The sequence below is a fragment of the Geosmithia morbida genome (assembly GCF_012550715.1).
Source record: "Geosmithia morbida isolate 1262 chromosome Unknown scaffold_10, whole genome shotgun sequence".
In the NCBI taxonomy this organism is placed as follows: Eukaryota; Fungi; Ascomycota; class Sordariomycetes; order Hypocreales; family Bionectriaceae; genus Geosmithia; species Geosmithia morbida.
The window spans coordinates 334,532-353,208 of NW_023336197.1; the positions used below are offsets into that span (position 1 = coordinate 334,532).

Here is an 18,677-nt window from a genome sequence, read left to right on the forward strand (position 1 = left end):
TTTTATCTTGTTATGTTAAAGGTAAATGGAGTGGTATTTTTTTTTTTGTGCTACTTTTCGCCCACGAAGCTCAACTTATTCAGCATTCCGAATCCATATTCCCGTCGTCATTTTTCCTAGTGCACATACACACAACGTCCAACTTTTTTTTACACATTACCTTGACTGAAGCTTCTAGGATACCAATATACCGTCATTTCTTGGAAAAGGTATCGCCGAATACAAGTCACAATGTTACATCGATTGACCCCGCCTCAGGTACGCCCAACTCGTCACGAAAATTGCTGACCTCTCAGCATGGCAAACCCTCACGATACATACACGACCCTTATTCTAATACCAATGAAAGACCGGCAGCGTACAACCTCCAGGACAAAAAGTCTCGCATGTTCAGGCGATGACCGGGAATCCTTAGGGTATACTAGGGCCCTCATTCTTCTATCCTCGTACGAGTTTAGGATTGCTAACTGGCAGCTTTACAGGAGGCATTCCAACATCGGCAGAACCTTGCGCCGCAATCAATCGTTTCAACGGGTACTATCAGCCATATAATACTCCTCCTTTGCCTTTTGGTTTGAACCCATACCAGCTCCATTCGCCTTCTCTGCAGGACTCCCCGGGCAAGGCTCCCATCAGGCAAGTCCGCCAACACACGCCCAGTCTTTCCGCTCCATTCGGCAACGCTGTGAGACCCAAGAGCCACATTCCACGGACTCCGTCACCCCTGAAGGCCACAGAGAACTTTCCAGTCTTTATGCCTCCTGCTCATGGACATATCCAGGCTTCAGGAGCCATGAGGAAGCTCGACGTGCCGAAAGGCAGCCAGGGTGGGTATCTTCACAGCTGGGTATGCAAGCAAAACCAGCAAGCCTTAGACGCGCAAGGGAAATATCAATGGGCCCCTCATGTACCTGCTCGACAGGGTTCGCTACGCATTTACGGGTATATAAAGTGGCAGGTCGAGATGGCCTACCTTATGAACTCCCGGGGAATGTCAGGGCCATTCGAAGTTGGCGATTTTCTCTGCCATGTGCGTGGCAGTGATGGAAGCCTAATCAAGGTAGCCCTGAGATTCTACGATTTCAATACCAAAGCCTTTGTTTGGGTAGACAAGGAAACTGGTAGGCCTGTGAGCACCGCTGGGAATCCGGAAAACATGCAGTGTGGAAAGGCCATTTCCGGACCTGGTGGCACATTTGCTGGCCTTCGATCGCCCCAGGGAAGATTGCTCCGTCCTGTTGGACATCTACCACCCGCTAATCGAGAGTCTAACATCTTGTTTGCGAAGAATCCGGAGAGTCACGCAATCCTCAAGCGAGGAAACCCCATGTGGTTTTGACCCAAGATATCCGTTTCTTCATTCAGTGTTCCCTTCACTTAGGAGTGATTCTATCTTTTCAAGGAAACAAGCCTTTGGGTAACATGAAAGGTGGTTATATAATGTTGCGACGTTGGTACACTGGTTTATTGGCATCATTCATTCATACTTTGGTCTTTTTGGTCCGTAATTTGGGACGACATTCATTTTCTAAGTGACTCTGCCTGGATGATTATTAGAAAACTGCTATACTGTTAGGGAAAGCCTCGTTTTATTATTGCTTTAACTATATGTACTTCTTAGTTCCTTTTCGAATACTTCTTCAAGTGCATACAACTGATGAACATGACAGGATATATCATATCGAATCAAAATAAGGAAGAAAAACTATCACATTGAAACACACAGAGAGATAGATACACTAATATAAGCAGCTAAGTCAGGAAAATATTTGTTTTTATTGCCACAAAACTGTGTCAAAGTAGATTTCTGCCAGGACGGGTCGCGAGTAGTATAGGGTACATCTGTGTCTAGATCAAGAGACCCATTAACGAACGCCGTGGGGCGATACGGAAATGGGGAAAGTCCTGGGGAAAGTCTTGGCCCACCTAAAAATCCCCAGTCCAACCTAGGACATTACACATCCAGCGACCGACCACACGTCAAGGACTTGTCCCAACCAACGCCCAGATTTACCATGGGATCAGCTTCGTCTAAAGTCGCACGAGGTGCGCCTCGACGGTATCCATCGAAGCCATCGAGTGCGACATCGCACAAGGCACGACCTGCAGCTGCTGAAAGAACGCCTACAATGGAGAACCGCTGGGTTCCAAAGGCTGGAGGTGAGAACTTAATTGACCAAGGAGCAACAGCTTGCCCCCCCCCGGTCCCCCTTCCGAGAAATACGAGGCTGACAAGGAAACTCGACTCGGACAGGAATGCGCCCCAACGGCATGGACCCAGACGCTGTCAGCGGCGACTTCTCCCAGCGCCTCCAGCAAATAGGGGTTGTACAACCTAGTCCAACCTACTCACAATCATCAACAGCCACCACACACTCAATGCCGAATGCCCCGAGCCATAACTCGTTGGGGTCAGTCGTCTCTAGTTCAGCATCCCCGAAGACTAATGTGACACTGTCGGTACTAGAAGCAAGGCGGCAGATGCAACATAGAGCGGAAGCAGAGTTCGAGGCTATGGGAACCAGCGGTGCACAGGGGCGGAGCTTCGTGGATATGCGTACGCTAATTGATGCCATACGTCTACTCGATCATGGAGTACCCCGAGCGGAAATTGAGAAAAAGCTTCATATGAAGCACGGGCTGCTGAACAAGCTAGGCAGACCAGGTATACTTTCTCACGAAACGACAGCTTAGCTTAGGAGAGCGAGGTGTATGACTTGTAATACCATTATTATTACCCGAGTAGAGCCAGCAATATTAGACAGGAATGCGCCGCGCTTTTCTAAGACTAACCGGACGACCGCAATATAATAAAAGAAGTTCACGTGGTGAAACAGGAATGCCAAATGCCAAAGTTGCAAAACACGCCAACCTTGCCTAGAGCTCTGCGCCCTGGGCTAACCGATTAAAAAAACTCGATACCGAGACTTAATATATACCATCTAGGCGGCCGTCACACCTTTTCTAGATGTAGCACCTGCAAATGCTGCAAATGATACCTTACCAGGCAGCGTGACCACCGTCAATGCGAAGATCGCTGCCAGTCATGAAGCTGCTGGCCTCGCTGACGAGGAAGACACCGGCGCCACGGTACTCCCTGGGAAGAGAGAGACGGCCAAGCATGTTCTCCTTGGGCCAGGCAAGTTTGCGGTCGGGAAAGTCGTCAAAAAGCGACTGAAGCATGGCTGTTAGGATGTACCCTGGGGACAAAGTGTTGACGCGGATGCCGTACTGGCCCCACTCGGCAGCGAGGTTACGGGCCAGCTGGAGAACAGCAGCCTTGGAAGGGTTGTAGGCACTGATTTTGCATGTTAGAATCTTGCTTCTTCCTCAACTCTCGGAGGGGTACTCGGTGATCGGGAGTGTAACTTACGGAGCGTACATGCCCTTGTTGGCAATGGTACCACTCATGCTGGCAATCATGCAGATGCTTCCAGGCTGCTTAAGTCGAACCATCTGGCGGGCAGCGGCCTGGGCGGTCATGAAGGCACCAGTGACATTGATGCTCATCATCCTATCAACCTCCTCGGGGAGATACTCGAGGGCAGGGGTCTCGTGGTTGATACCAGCAGCGGCAATGAGGCCATCGAGGCGGCCGGATTCGTCGGCGATGTTGCGGAAGATTCCGTTGAGCTCAGGAACGTTGCGAACGTCGGCTTGGTGGTAGGTGAGCGAAGTTCCGAACTCGTCACGGGCACGTCTGGCGACCTCGGAGAAGGAGGAGCTAGGATCGTTGGCGGGAGAAGGCAAGCGGTCGATGGCGTGGACAGTGGCACCGGCCTCTAGAAGAGCCTCAGCCTGGACAAGACCGAGACCTCTAGCACCTCCAGAAACGACGACGACCTTGTTCTCTAGGCTGAATTCAGGGAGAAGGTGGGAGCGGGCGGAAGCAGCCTGGCGCACGATGCGCGTGGTGTGGAGAGCGCGTGCAGAAACCCAAGACTGCTTGACAACAGCAGCCACGGGGTTCTTCCTGCAGACAAAGCGTGCGGTGGAGAAGACAGACATTGTGTGTGCTTTTTGTTGCGAGGAAAAAAATAAGACAGATAGGTTCTAGAAGATATGGGATAGACAGCACTTGAAGCTTAAAGAGGTCGAGCCCTGATGGCAAAGAGTATAAGGTTTTAGTGAGGAAAGCGTCAGAAAAGAGATATCCAAGGGATTGGGAACGTAGGGAAGAGGCAGTAAAAGTCAAAATGCCATAGATGGGAGATGAAAAGATGGGAGAGGAGGGATAACGAAGAGGGAGGGAGAATTGGGTTTTTTGTACTCAGTGTTATATGAGAGATGAGCGAGCCAGCTACATCCGAAGACGGCAACAAAGTAAAGGTAGGACATCGTGAAGGGAGCCGTGGGGGCGTGAGGGGGCCGACGGCGGCTGGCTTATGCTGTCGACGGATGTCCTGATCGAGGTGGAGCCACAAAAACCTTTCTCAATACGATGAGAGGCTGAGAGCAAAACTAAAAATGTCACGCGGGACACATACGCGGGAGGGGGGGAACGAATTTTAAGCAGTTGGTGAGTGAGAAGTGAAGGATACGCATATGCGTACTCCGTACTCAGTATTGTGGTGAGTGCTACGAGTAGGGCGGAGAAATAAGCTCGAGTCAATGTCACGGGCGGCAAAGTAGTACCCTGCGCCAGGAGGCTCCGGGCGTGGGAAAGGCGGTACAGATTGGTATGCATAGACAGTCTAGTACTCCTGGCCTGAATTGTGAATTGTAGTCTCGTGTCGTGATACACCCAAGGACCTCGTCCCCTCGGATTACCCTATTAGGTTAGCCGAAATCCCCTAGTTCGAATTGCTCTGCGTCAACCTACTCTAAAACCGGAGCCCCCGCGTTTTGGTGGAAAGTGAGGCCCAACCCCCGACGAACAAGCTTTGCTATGCATGGGACCAAAAGCCCTAAGCCAACCGGCCTACGGGCCCCGAACGCTTTGGCCCACAGCCGTACAGCAGGGCTACAAATGCACCAAGTCTGGTCCTGTAAGCGGGATCATGTAGCGCAATTGGGGCTGCTTGGGTTCCCCCAGCCGTCCCCACTAACCCCTAGGGTCGTTGCCCACAATCCCGCAATCCGTCCCGCAATCGTGGGGGAATTGTTTTCTCGGTCAATCTTCTCTTATTCCTGTTGTATTACCATGCATGCCCTTTTTTTCTTCACTTGAAATTGCGCGTGCCATAGCTGGCACACCCGCGCCACATAAAGCTTCTCGGGGATAATGGCTTAGCTCGACTCCGTGTCGCGTTTTGTCTACTAGTGGCAGTCAATGTGTCCGCGACGAAGACTCAAGGCAATGTAATGCTAGCCAGCTTACGAAGCGCCACGTCTCCTGGAGGTGTAGGCAGTTTGGGAGCTTGATGAATGGGTGTGCTACGAGCCTGGTCGGGACCAGTTTTAGTGCAGCCATGTATTATAGACTAGCTATGCCATATGTAGTCTGTGCGGCGTATAATACGTCGTATAATCACACACATAGTTGCCTGTGTAGCACAGGCTATATTGGGACTATTTGAATCCATCATTGGCACATCCTTTATTCATCTGGCCATCACAGCTAGCAGAAAAGGAAATGTGTTGCGTGGCCTGTGAACCCCCTGAGTCCTAGCTAGCACTACCGTACCCAACACAGCGGCCAGAGTGTGGGGGTCTCATATTCAACTGGAGGGGGGAGAGATCTTTGATTCCCCATGTATCTGTACAGTATTACAGGGTAATGCGGACTTGCGGGGTGTTACTCGTACTTGCGAAGTAATCAGCACTGGGGAAGACGCTGAGTATAGTCGACCGGTGCTGAGAGACCTGGTATATACCTGCCGCTGCCTGTGTACCTTCGGTATGTTTGTTTTAATAATACTGGGTTCGTAAAACGTACGGGTGATCCCCATGGGCGGCACCTGTGTAGGCAGTTGATGGGCGATTCATATCTGAGCTGGCTATCGTGGAAAGGCTCTGTCTGGAGTTGTGGAAACTGGGACGCGCTCATACGCACACAGTAGACAGCCAACTTGTCCTGCAGGGACCTGCAGGGGATGGGGGGTGAGGGGGTTGGTCACCGACTCACAGTGAATGTATTGCCGCTTGAACATACCCATCCATACCATCCGACCTTGCCGTCCACGGACTACTGGTGAGCATACCAGACAGGCCGTTTGGAATCAAGCAGCTGGACCAAACGACAAAGCGGCTTTCATATGGTAATAATGGGTACGGGGTAACTCATACGACGCATATGAAATTACGAAGTACGGGAAAAGAAGCAAGTAATGATACGTAGAGTGTTAATCTATATTAATGATTCGTATTATGGAGAGCAATCCAAGCTATTATTACCATCTACGGATGCGGTCCGGCAAGGGAGTGTCCCCGCTCAAAGGACTCAAAGGAACCTCAGTTATAGGCCCCCCTTGTGTCCTGGCGAAACAGCAAATGCCCAAATCACTTTGATTCACTTCACCGTTGGCAGCAGTATGTGGAAGAAAAAGCTCTGCATGCAACATTTGTAGGGACGCATGATCGAAATTGTGGATTTAACCCTCCCCGTAAAAGGGAAAAAGCGGGGCTAGACCCTTTTTTCTTCGTGTGTGTGTGTGCACTCGTAGCCTCCAACGACAGACCCCCAGACTACCATATCTCACCTTGAGGCTTATTACCTGTAATAGCTACGGTACCACTTTTTCCAACTCTGCAGTTATCCTGACTGTGTTATCCCCTCCTTCTCAAAACGACGCTGCCGGCTTCGTCAATGCCGGCTTCAGCATCGTGACCGCCGAATATAGTTGTACCGGGTTTCCTCTCTTTGGCCATGGTGTCGCCTCCTAAACTCTCACTCGCCGCCATGCCCTTTTTTCTACCTCCAAACTCTCTCTTTTCCCCTATTAATTCTATTTATCTGGCTGCTTCTAGTGAATGGCGTGCTTGGATATAGCATCTCCATCATGCTTGCGAGTTGCCACCTGGGAGCCGATTTCTCAGGCTCCCCGCGTCAAGGCGCTCCATAATAATAGTTTCTTTCTATCCGCATTCTCCCCTGGTTTCTAGCACTGACTGACCAACCCATCGATTGTCCTCCCCGCACTTTGGCATTTCCCGTTTATTTATTTCTTTACTCCTTTCCTCTTTTGTTCCCTCTGGTCTTGCTGCCTAATTGGTCTTCCTCCGTCGTAGGAGTCGTCGTACTCTCCTTCCTTCCCCTCCTTCCCTCACACACCCAGTTGGTTTTCCCTCTCCCCTCACTCTTTGTAGTCACTCGTCACACACGCACATACACACCATTATCTATTTAGAATTCATGGACTTGGTCGAGACCAGATTTACCACCATGAAGCCAATATTGCATTCGAATGTTTACTCAATTGGTCACTAGTCAAGATGCTACTTCCCCTCCACTTTGTTGCTTCTCGTCATGTTACGGAACATAATATTATCATCATATTGATAATGAGAGCATCCGCCAACGGACAACCGTCAACTTTCGTATATAAAAAAAGCTACCATACCCATGGCTCCACACATCTAAAACATTGATCTACTAGCCTGACTCTGGTTTGTTCACACTGATACTGATCTGGCCCTCTATTAAACAGGTATACTATACAATTGTCCCCATAGTTATGTATGGTATTATAGTAAGGTATTGCAGGCCGGAAACTCCAATTTTGTCTCTCAATTTGTCAGCTCTTGGATAATGTTTTGAGTTTTCTTGATCTGACCTGGAACTATTAATATTTCAGTTGCTACCATCCGGCATAATACACTCGATAATAAACAATTGGCGTTGAATCATAGATACACACGTTCCGTCTCTTTCAAGCTGAACAAAAACTAAACGTTGACTAGTATTCATCACCTTGGTTATAGCATAATAACGTACCCTTAAGCACATAGACAATAAAATAGAATAACAACTACTGAATCGAAATAACAAAATCGAAATAAGAACGATAGTTGTTGGCACATCGATGTCAAGGAAGTCTAGGCCATTACTGTCACAAAATTTATCAGAAAGTCAATAGGCATAAATAAGGTGCAGGGTAGGCAAGCATGTTCACTTATAAGCTATATTTCACTTGCTGGGCTGAGGTGATGATTTTTGAAGGGTGGAGAGAAAAAGGAGCGTGTGAAGTATCTAATAGAGGAAAATATGAAGATACAGTAATCAAGACTTTTATTTTTCTTGCCGATTTTAGCAATCCTCGAAAGGTGGATTCGCGATTACGCAAAACAACCAGATAAGCTCACGTATAGTAGTCCGTCGTGTTGATATTGTCGTTATCCCTGCTGGAGGATTATGTCTAATGCTGCGGTTCCGAAGTAAGAAAACCGGTCACCCAAGAATTCCGCCATGCCTCTACCCATTAATCCACTGGAATATGGCCATGCCTGTTGTGTAGACCATGGCGATGATGCCAACCACCATGAGAATGAGGTCTAAAACCTTTATGGCACTGGTCTCCGCCACTCCCTTGTAGTGTAGATATGCAGGATAGATGTACACCAAGGGAACGCATGCAAAGCTTCCAATCAAAGATACAAACTTGTCGAGGTCCGTAGCACCGAGAATGCTGATTCCAATACAGGCGATCATGAGCAATGTCCTGAGGGCATTTTTCTTCCATTTGACGGCCGGATTCTTCGCGCCAGACATGCGTTCCTCAAACAGACTGGTCTCCATGATTCGAACGGCGGGAAAGAGCTGCACAGGCTCGCCTGCTAAGACTGCCATCGAATAGAGGAACTGCACCGCATTGACAACGGGAGAATCCTGTGGGAAATTGGAAATCACTTGGATCTTGGTCTTTTCTCCAAATGTTCCATAACAGAGCGCACCGACCGACGTGAAGATGATAGTAATGAGGAACATGACAAAGTAAAGAAGAGGCCCAAAATGGTGAGGCTTCTTCATACTCGACTGAATCGGAAGAATCAGACCAATTCCCTCAAAGGTGAAGATGGCTGACCCAATAGTCAAGGTCCAAGAAGAAGAATTGAACAGCTGAACACTGGGCTCGAGGCCTCGGGTGGCAAGAGTGGCAACATCATAATACCAGATATAGACAAGCCCAACGAGGATGAAGACGTCTGCAACAAGTGCTACAGGCCCCAACTTCGAGATGTGCCTGATTAAGGCAAGCGGAATGAGAGGCAGAAGCTGGAGAGCAATAAGGGCGGGGATTCCAAGCGCGACGTTATTGCGCCCTCCGGTGACGGCGTCTAGGACAGCAAAAAGATTCTCAGCAGTGAAGACAAGCCCTGCACAAACGAAACCAATTTGCGAAATAGCAATGGACGTGAGGATCAAACTACGAAAGCGAGGGCCAACGATAGAAGCACCAAGCTCTCCATAACCACCGCCGTACCTTTGCCGGCAGTCAAGAAGTAGCCGAAAACAGAGGCAGTTGACCAGGGACACGAAAATAAGCGTCAGCGAGGAGAAGAGAATTCCGCCATTGCGGAAGGCTTTGGGTAGAAACATGATTCCCGTGCCGATAAACGCTTTGAGCAGGGTGAAAAAGGTCTTAACCGTGCTTGCATCACCCTCCCTTGCGGTTCGACGGGTACTACGACGCCGAAGAATATGGCTGGGGCGCGTGATCAACGGTTGTGTTTCGTCGGACTCGTCTCTGTCATCAATGGCAGATTCATCTTCAGAGAGGTCGCTATCCTCCAAATCTTCACCAGCAAAGCTCCCGTAGAGGTCAAGGAAATCGACAAAGCTCTTGGCAATGATCAAGGGGCCACTGTTATGGCGCCCGCGGGCTTGACGTTGTATATAGTTACGCCTAAACCCCCCCGGCTCGGTTTGTTCTGGGTATGTGAGCCCGTCGTCCGGGTGGAGTGGAGCTGAAGGCTGGTGTGAAAAGGTGTTGGCTCGACGCAACGAGTTGGCTCGGGCCTTTATTCTGAACATGTCGCGATGTATATCGCCGCCCTGAAGCTTGAGTGATGACTCGACATTCTCCGGGATAGAGGCTTCGTCTGTTGTACCTCCATTGGTTCCATTGGCAACACTGTCCCTTGTTGGTGACGGCGAATATTTGTTTGTTGCATGCCGAACATTTGACACAGAATTGGACGATGAGGCTTCCGGTAGATTGGCATGAGGTAAAGCAATGAGCCGAGGAGAAAGCATAGGCGATTGGCGTGGAGAGCCGCCAGTAATTCCGGGTGACGTTGTAGATGCCGTTGTGCCTTGGATTCCGAGACTGACGTCAGGCTCAGCGGAATACCCTTCAGGCAGATGTCGCTCGAGAATAGCAGCTTGCCGCTTGCTCGAGTCGCTTTCTGTATTGTCTGAGAGGTCTGACATGACTGGTTCTTTTAAGGCAGCTCAATGACAACAAGAGGCGATGTCGAGTAGCATGATCGAACAGCTTGTTGATCGCGGTGTCGAGCTAGTACCTAAAAATGCCCGAAGGACGTCCACCAGATCAATGTGAATGGGCCGGCGTATCTATGATCCGAAAGCTGCTCATACTCATACATATTAACGTTACGCAAACAGTGTACAGTCTAACGCGATCGCTATGGCAATAAATGTGTGTACTCATAGAATACAAGTGGAAAAACATGACCTAGGTGCTGGTGGCTGATAGTCCTTGCGCGATCTAAGTTGGTACTGCAGTGCGAGCACGAAGTATAGATATCAATCATACGGCCACAACTATCGATGCCCGCGACATATACTCGTACAAGCAGCTGGCGCCTAGGACTCACAACACATGTTGAGCCTTGATGATACCCTCGAAAGCCATACCTCGTGCTGTATCATCCAAAAAGTCATAATAGACCAAACAAGAATTGTCACACAATCGGTTGACCTTGGCACATGAATATACACGAACATGTTGGTAGACAAAAGGGGACTTTTACGAGAATGCTTTAGATAGTATTGAAAACAGCAAGGGGGAGTAAATATCATTAATTGCGAGCCTCTTATTTGATTTTTCTTGTAAACGATAGTAAAAAGCATTATAAATCATACACGAATTAGCGTTAATGTGCCGAAAAGAGTACCAATAATATATTTTTACAAAAAAAAGGCATAAGAGCATCTGCAATAAATTCCAAATTCAATATATTTTGGCGGTTAGTACTCTTATAATGTACATTGACACTTGAAAGTGTTTGATTATGATCATGTTTTTCTTTTTGAATGTGAGTGATATCAACGTAGTCCTAATATTTCAAAAGAGCAGCGGAGTGTAGAGTAGTAACGAAGTATTCTCGATAAAAGGACTTGGTAATATAATTATTTCATAAAGTTTTCTTCAGAATAGAATACTGGAACAACACAGATAACGGTTTTAATGAACATTGTGCACCATCATTGTTTCAATTATTTATATCAAATCGCTTTGAATCACTATCCTGATATTTCGAATTTAACGCCAAAATTAAAAAATCATTCGAAGCATATAAGGCCATACGTGACTTTGAAATATCTTATCTCACTTGAAATAGAAAATTCATACGCGACATACATAGATGGAGGAATATTCTAAGCAGAAAATTCAATTTCTTGAGGAAAATTCGTCTAAGCGATAGAGAAAAAAGCGAAAATGACATCCTTTCCTTTAGGAAAACCAGCTATCTTTGGTAAGTATTGATTGTCTTTTACTATACATACATAATAATTCGTCAATATTTTTGTAACAATAACTCGTTCGTGGACTTTTATAATATTGATTAGAGAAAACCACCCTGTTTATAGCAATTATGCAACACCAACATTGGTTTTTGATATAAGAAACATATGTGTTGTTGCAACGTTGTTTAATTTCATTTCTTTTAATAAAAAAGCGTAATAAATGCTTGCTCAAGATAACTAGTTTTCTGTGAAACCTATTGTGGACAATTCAAATAAAATATCTTGGCAGGTACAGAACTTAGTTCCAGACGTAAATGATTGTGCATATTAGGGAATGAGTCATGAAGATTTTACCAGTAGTATGCAGACTCGGAATGATAAAATAAAGCTTGAATGAATGGCAAGCTAATGTACGACAAAAAGTGGACAGGGTATAGCAATACGTCCGAAGTAAGTTTTGGGGCTCTGAATAGCAAATACAACCATTGTAGAAGATAGAAATATATTGATTATAGTTGGTTCGACCTATACTTCGATATAATTTGATACTACCCAGCAGAATAAACGCTTATTTCTGCGGCCTAATAAACCACTTATAATGCAATATGCTACCTACCCCCCAAAAAAATGTTTTTAGGTCTCTTATATTTCGGATGTAGGGCACTTGAGGAATATTTACAATATGATATATGTTGTTCAATGATGCGGTCAGTGATGCTCTTGACTTAGAAGGTGATTTGTGTGTCAACGCGCCTTGACGGTTATATGGTGGGAAAGTAGCCCTTGTATCTACTTCTATTGGTTTTTTTATTATTAAAAAAACCAAGCTCTTAGGAAATATGTGGCATGCTGAGCATGAAAAGATGGTGTGATGCCGTGGGAAGCAATGAAGTAATCATTAAGAGGATGTTCGTATGTATCCGGCGACGAAGAAATGGTATCTACGCCGATAATTGCGACGAGTCTATGTTATAATATTGTATACATCTAGAGTCCATTACGGGATCGGGGGGGCTAGAGGGGATAGCTTCATAAAACCTTTGGTGGCCGGCACAATGACTATGAAAATAGAAGATGGCGTGAGCTAGTAGTGCTGAATAAAACGGTAGTGTTGGGTCCGACCTTAGGTCATAATGTACTCGTAGAAATACAAAGTGAACCAGCCAATTGATCCATGACATAGTGCGTGCTCTTGTTGGGACAAGAGAGCTCTTATGGCTTATGGACTTGTTGAACGTATAGGAGCCCGTAATCGCCACGCACCATTCAACATGAAGAGTTTAGTGACCAGCTGTAGTGGTAACGTGTACTGGCCAGATTTGCGCTCTGTTGGGTTTGTAATCTCTTCAACAAGAATGGGAAATCCCTAGGTCAAGTCAGTATTGCCAGAACTGATACTGAAGTTTATAGATCTTGATGTGTCGTTTCTTTTGCACCAAAGCACTCACATACAACAGGCACTAGGAGAAAGCAGAAGGTGGGCCCCATCACGTGCTAACACGGCAGTAGCCAGCTGTCCACTTTCAGTCATAGCTCAAGCACCGCTATTTGGGACTGGACGACTGGTTAACGTCTCCTAATATCTACCACGAATCCTTCCCCGAGACTTCCTACAGCTCGATTCAACTGGCTGTGATGCTAGCGAGGCTTCCTGACTACACATCACGTTGAATCCAATCCGAAAACACAGCACATCTCCGGCTTTCGCGCCTACTCATATCGACACCATGGACTACGAAGTTCTCAAGGAACAATGGAGCGAAGTGGAAGATCGCGATGGCGTGCGCTTGAGCTGGAATGTCTTTCCTAGCTCCCGGATGGTTTGTAAAGTACGAAGGCTTTCTCGGGGTATGGCTATTGACACCTTGGCTAGGAAGCATCGAGACTGGTAGCACCGATTGGCGCGCTTTACACACCACTGAAGGAGAAGCCAGATACTCCTCTGCTGCAATTCGAGCCAGTGACATGTAAACAGCCTTGTCGCTCTGTTCTGAACCCCTTCTGGTAAGCTTGACAAATACTAGAAATTGAATACTCTGGCTAACCTAGTTAATAGTCAGGTTGATGTTCGCGCGCGCGTGTGGATCTGCCCGTTCTGTCTATCGAGGAACCCGCTGCCTCCTCATTACAAGGACATCACCGCCAATGCCATCCCCCCGGAGCTTCACCCCACGAATACGACGATCGAATACCGCTTGTCCCGTCCCGCCCCCGCACCGCCTATCTTTTTCTATGTGGTCGACATGTGTCAAGAGGAGGATAGTTTGTCCTCGTTGAAGGACTCGCTAGTGATGAGTCTCAGCCTTTTGCCCGAAAATGCCCTGGTGGGCCTGATCACATATGGAACGATGGTAAGACTACATCCCTTCAGCCACCTAGGGCATTGCTAACCTTGAGACAGGCTCACGTTCACGAAATCGGCTATGAGGAATGCGCGAAGTCCTATGTTTTCCGGGGAAGCAAAGATTATTCTTCTAAGCAGGTTCAGGAGATGTTAGGCTTGACTTCCTCTGGGGCGCGACCTGGCATGCAGCCGCAGCCGGGGCGCCCTATGCCCATGGGCCCGGCTTCTCGCTTCCTTCTTCCTGTGCAGCAGGCTGAGTTTCAGCTCACCAAGGCTTTGGAGGCTCTGCAGAAGGACCCCTGGCCAGTAGCCAATGACAGGAGGAATCTTCGCTGCACTGGTGTCGCACTTAGCGTCGCGGTAGGGCTGCTTGAATCCTCCTTCCAGAACTCTGGAGCTCGAATCATGCTCTTTGCCGGTGGCCCGGCTACCGAAGGACCTGGAATGGTTGTTGGCCCTGAGTTGCGTGAACCCATTCGGTCTCACCATGATATCGACCGTGATAACATCAAGTACTTCAAGAAGGCCCTGAAGGTATGGATGCGCGATATTTTTCTCTCCTTAGTAAACTTATATTGACTTTTGTTTCTAGTTCTACGACAATCTGGCTAAGCGTACGGCCCACAATGGCCACGTCATCGATATCTTTGCAGGGTGTCTGGACCAAGTCGGTCTTCTCGAGATGAAGGGTCTCTGCAATTCTACCGGGGGGCACATGATTCTGACGGACAGCTTCACGTCGTCCATGTTCAAGCAATCCTTTGTGCGCATCTTCGAGAAGGATGGCGACGACAACCTTCTCATGGGTTTCAATGGTGTCCTGGAGGTTCTAACGACAAAAGAACTCAAGGTAACAGGCCTTATTGGGCATGCCGTTTCCCTAAACAAGAAGTCAGTCTCCGTTGGAGAAACAGAGTGTGGTATCGGCAACACCTGTTCCTGGAAGATGTGTGGAGTCGACCCGAAGGCCAGCTACGGTATCTACTTCGAAATTGCAAGCCAAGGGGCGCCTGCCCATCAGCAAGCCCCGCAAAAAGGCATGATGCAGTTTTTGACATACTATCAGCACTCGTCTGGCCAGTTTCACCTTCGGGTGACCACAATCGCACGAAACTTGAGTGGGCCTGCTGGTGATCCAGCGATTGCACAATCGTTCGACCAGGAGGCTGCTGCTGTTCTCATGTCGCGCATTGCGGTCTTCAAGGCGGAAGTCGACGACGGACCTGATGTTCTTCGATGGGTCGACCGTATGCTGATCCGACTCTGCTCGAGATTTGCGGATTACCGTAAGGATGACCCGTCATCTTTCAGGCTGGAGAAGAACTTTACGCTATACCCGCAGTTCATGTTCCATTTGCGCAGAAGCCAGTTCTTACAAGTATTCAACAACTCCCCCGACGAGACTGCTTTCTATCGGCATGTCCTCCTCCACGAAGATGTCAGCAACTCTTTGGTTATGATTCAACCGACGTTAGATTCTTACACCTTTGACCAAGACGGCGGACAGCCTGTTCTCCTGGATTCAGCCTCCATTCAGCCAACCCACATCCTGCTCCTAGACACCTTCTTCCACATTCTAATCTTCCATGGCGAGACCATTGCAGAGTGGCGGAAAGCAGGCTACCAGGACCAGGAAGGCTATGAGAATTTTGCCGCTCTGCTTGAGCAACCGAAAGAGGATGCCAGAGTAATACTCCCAGCATGATTTGATTTACGAGACATAAGACTGATTGACGTTTAGGATCTCATCACTGATCGTTTCCCCCTGCCTCGTTTCATTGTTTGCGATGCCGGAGGCTCTCAAGCTCGTTTCTTGCTGTCCAAGCTGAATCCCTCAACAACCCATACTACTGGTGCCTATGGTGGTGTTGGTGCTACGACAGCTCAGACAATTTTTACCGATGACGTCTCGTTACATACCTTTATGGAACACTTGATGAAGTACGTACTTTTTTTACGTAAAAATGGAAATGGCGACTAACTGGAGACCAGGCTGGCCGTGAGTGGGACTACATAAATGGAGCAACCCTGCCATTGTTGAAATACATCAAATCATCCACTGCAAAAGATACGACAACGAGGGCACGCTGTGTCGGGGCGTACGGTCTTGGTCGATCAAAGAGAGGCCTTAGTTGGAGTTTAGGTATGAACAAATCGATAATAGAACGAGCTCCTGTTTGTCTTTGGTGATCACGTGCTTAAAATGGGAAGACAGACGCAGAATACCTGGAAAGATGCCTATGTCATACTCTAATGACTGATGTATGCCACCCTCGATTAGATACCAATATGATATTACTAAGAGAAAAGCATATGAGTCAATGATTGAAACCAGCGAGGTTATAGTAATACGCATGGCTACTGGTATTAGTATTCATCGTCTGGAGAACATTCGGTGTTATGTGGCGCGCCAAACGTGGCGTCGACCCTTAGCCGCTTTTATTATATAAGCTTGGGTATCCACTCGATGTCGCACTGGCTTAGGGCAGGTTGGTGGGGCGCACACATTGTATTTCCACGCTACGGTCAGCTTTTTTTTTCTCTCCTTCAAGTTTTCTCTTCCGTTCCCACGACCAACTCTTAACTTCCGGCACGCAAACCACGAGCCTCTGCCGTTCCCTCACGACCGCCAAGATGCGTAGGTTTTTGATCGGCTACCTGTTCGCATAAAATCACTGACTTCTAGCAGCTCCCAAGCTCGACCCTAACGAGATCAAGATCATCCACCTCCGGGCCACCGGTGGTGAGGTCGGTGCCTCGTCTGCCCTGGCTCCCAAGATTGGTCCTCTCGGTCTGTCCCCCAAAAAGATTGGTGAAGACATTGCCAAGGCGACTGGTGACTGGGTATGTTCAATGCATTCAAGCTGGCGTGTGAACTTTGCTTACAATTACAACAGAAAGGTTTGAGGGTCACTGTCAAGCTCACGATCCAGAACCGTCAGGCCGCCGTCTCTGTTGTCCCGACTGCCTCCTCTCTCATCATCAGGGCCCTGAAGGAGCCTCCGCGTGACCGCAAGAAGGAGAAGAACATCAAGCACAACAAGTCGGTCAGCCTCGACGAGATCATTGAGATCGCCCGCACTATGCGCTACAAGTCCTTCTCCAAGGACCTCAAGGGTGGAGTCAAGGAGATCCTTGGTACTGCCAGCAGTGTCGGCTGCCAGGTTGACGGCAAGTCACCTAGGGTTATCACGGAGGCCATCGACAACGGCGAGATTGACAGTCAGTTTACCCACTAAGTGCAAATCGCAGTTGGACAGCAAAACTAACAACTAGCAGTTCCTGAGGAATAAATGCATCTTTAATCGAAATGATTCAGAGGTGAATAGATGCCTGTTAACGGGTTTATGGCACATGAATTGAATGGTATCTCCCACTTGTAGGCCGGCGTGACGTGAGAATGATGATCCAACACAGCACCTTGACTTCACTCTGAAATCTACCTCTCTGCTCAATGGTTTATTTCAATTTTTGTACAAGGAAGATTGAACCCTGTCCACATACTCACCGCCACCTCTAGGCTTTCGTGGCCGTATGGGGGTGATGGTCCATTGATTTGGCCTACATGCTTTCTTGGTCGTGATCCATATACAGATACTATCCCATTCGTAGGTTATGTTATATTGGTTGGTAGTTTTTTTATCTACTTCTTCTCAGCCATGAAATACAGTTACTTTCAGAATATACTCATTCTGTCTCGATGTTGTTACTCTTTGAAGCTGCTTCAGTAGTATTGTCTCGTGATGTATCAACTGTTCGGTTTGTTTGAAGCATAGAAGGATTTGTAGCAATTGCGATGAAATTTGTCAAAGCTGCATACGAAGGCAACGTCGCTAATTACACAGGGCACCGTCATTAGCATGTCATCAATGGCAAGAAAGCTGTTAATAATAATACGTCAAGTACTACTATTAGTGTTAGGTGATTTCATTTTAGGAGGTTCCATACTCTCTTGTCCATAACCCTACCTCGACATTTTTTTATGATTTCTCGTTCTTTTCGCATAACATCACAGCGCTGTCGTTACCAGACTGTGAGTAGTATCGCGGTCTCCTTTTCCCTGAACGCGTCCGCCACCATGCATTACGCCGACATGATTTAGTACTGGTAAGCAGTCGACCCTGGAGATATATGAGTTCACTGAAGTATCGCAATACATGAAGAGTAGACCCCTTACGTCTTGATATACAGAAACCACGCTGGACATCGCCCATTTGGGGTGAGAGTTCATCCTGGTGGAACAACAATCAGTGCCGAGGTACAGCCGGTGTCAACAATCACTTCGAGGCGTCACTGTACAAATAATACTAGCAGTACGTACCTCGCTTTGTCTTGGCAGCGGTGGTGTGTCACTGTTGTGTCCACGTCCTCCTCCACCCTAACCAAGGGCTCTGAGATGTTGAAGCCTGTCTTATCGCATCACTCCTCAGCTCTGGTCCTCTTCTTCAGCTATATAACTAGCTGTCTACATATCACATAACATTGACGCCGTCTCCGAATAAATAATTGCAAACAACCACCACCTAGTGTCTGAAATAGCTGGGCGAGTTTGCCTTTGTTGATACCACTTCGTTGGCCATATGGTTGCCGACGCCCTCAGCCCCAAATGCATCGCAGCGATTCTGCCGGCCTTGCTTTGAGGGGCAAGGTGTGAATTTTTGTTGATAGTGTCTTGATTGTTTCTTCGATATTTACCGGCTGACCGGGCACCTACGAGCTACACAAACTACGCGCAAAGCC

General features: G+C 47.8%; 5 protein-coding genes across 5 annotated transcripts; 3 read left to right on the top strand and 2 right to left on the bottom strand.

Moving 5' to 3' along the window:
* Positions 1-2,481: 2,481 nt before the first annotated feature.
* On the top strand, positions 2,482-2,694 carry GMORB2_1603 (uncharacterized protein; the record flags this gene model as incomplete). Its single annotated transcript, XM_035463585.1, has 1 exon — positions 2,482-2,694. One exon carries the CDS (start codon positions 2,482-2,484, stop codon positions 2,692-2,694), a length of 213 nt encoding a protein of 70 aa, XP_035320416.1.
* Positions 2,695-3,000: 306 nt separating this feature from the next.
* On the bottom strand, positions 3,001-4,008 carry GMORB2_1604 (Short-chain dehydrogenase; the record flags this gene model as incomplete). The annotated part of the gene is made up of 2 exons (XM_035463586.1): positions 3,001-3,298; positions 3,374-4,008. 2 exons carry the CDS (start codon positions 4,006-4,008, stop codon positions 3,001-3,003), a joined length of 933 nt encoding a protein of 310 aa, XP_035320417.1.
* Positions 4,009-8,353: 4,345 nt separating this feature from the next.
* Positions 8,354-10,312, bottom strand: GMORB2_1605 (solute carrier family 36 (proton-coupled amino acid transporter); the record flags this gene model as incomplete). The annotated part of the gene is made up of 1 exon (XM_035463587.1): positions 8,354-10,312. The coding sequence occupies one exon, from the start codon at positions 10,310-10,312 to the stop codon at positions 8,354-8,356; it is 1,959 nt and encodes a 652-aa protein (XP_035320418.1).
* Positions 10,313-13,320: 3,008 nt separating this feature from the next.
* On the top strand, positions 13,321-15,918 carry GMORB2_1606 (protein transport protein SEC23; the record flags this gene model as incomplete). The annotated part of the gene is made up of 6 exons (XM_035463588.1): positions 13,321-13,413; positions 13,467-13,597; positions 13,650-13,944; positions 13,995-14,471; positions 14,530-15,624; positions 15,679-15,918. The coding sequence occupies 6 exons, from the start codon at positions 13,321-13,323 to the stop codon at positions 15,916-15,918; spliced, it is 2,331 nt and encodes a 776-aa protein (XP_035320419.1).
* A 653-nt stretch (positions 15,919-16,571) lies between these two features.
* GMORB2_1607 (large subunit ribosomal protein L12e) lies at positions 16,572-17,230 on the top strand (the record flags this gene model as incomplete). Its single annotated transcript, XM_035463589.1, has 4 exons — positions 16,572-16,575; positions 16,624-16,781; positions 16,835-17,159; positions 17,217-17,230. The coding sequence occupies 4 exons, from the start codon at positions 16,572-16,574 to the stop codon at positions 17,228-17,230; spliced, it is 501 nt and encodes a 166-aa protein (XP_035320420.1).
* Positions 17,231-18,677: the final 1,447 nt, after the last annotated feature.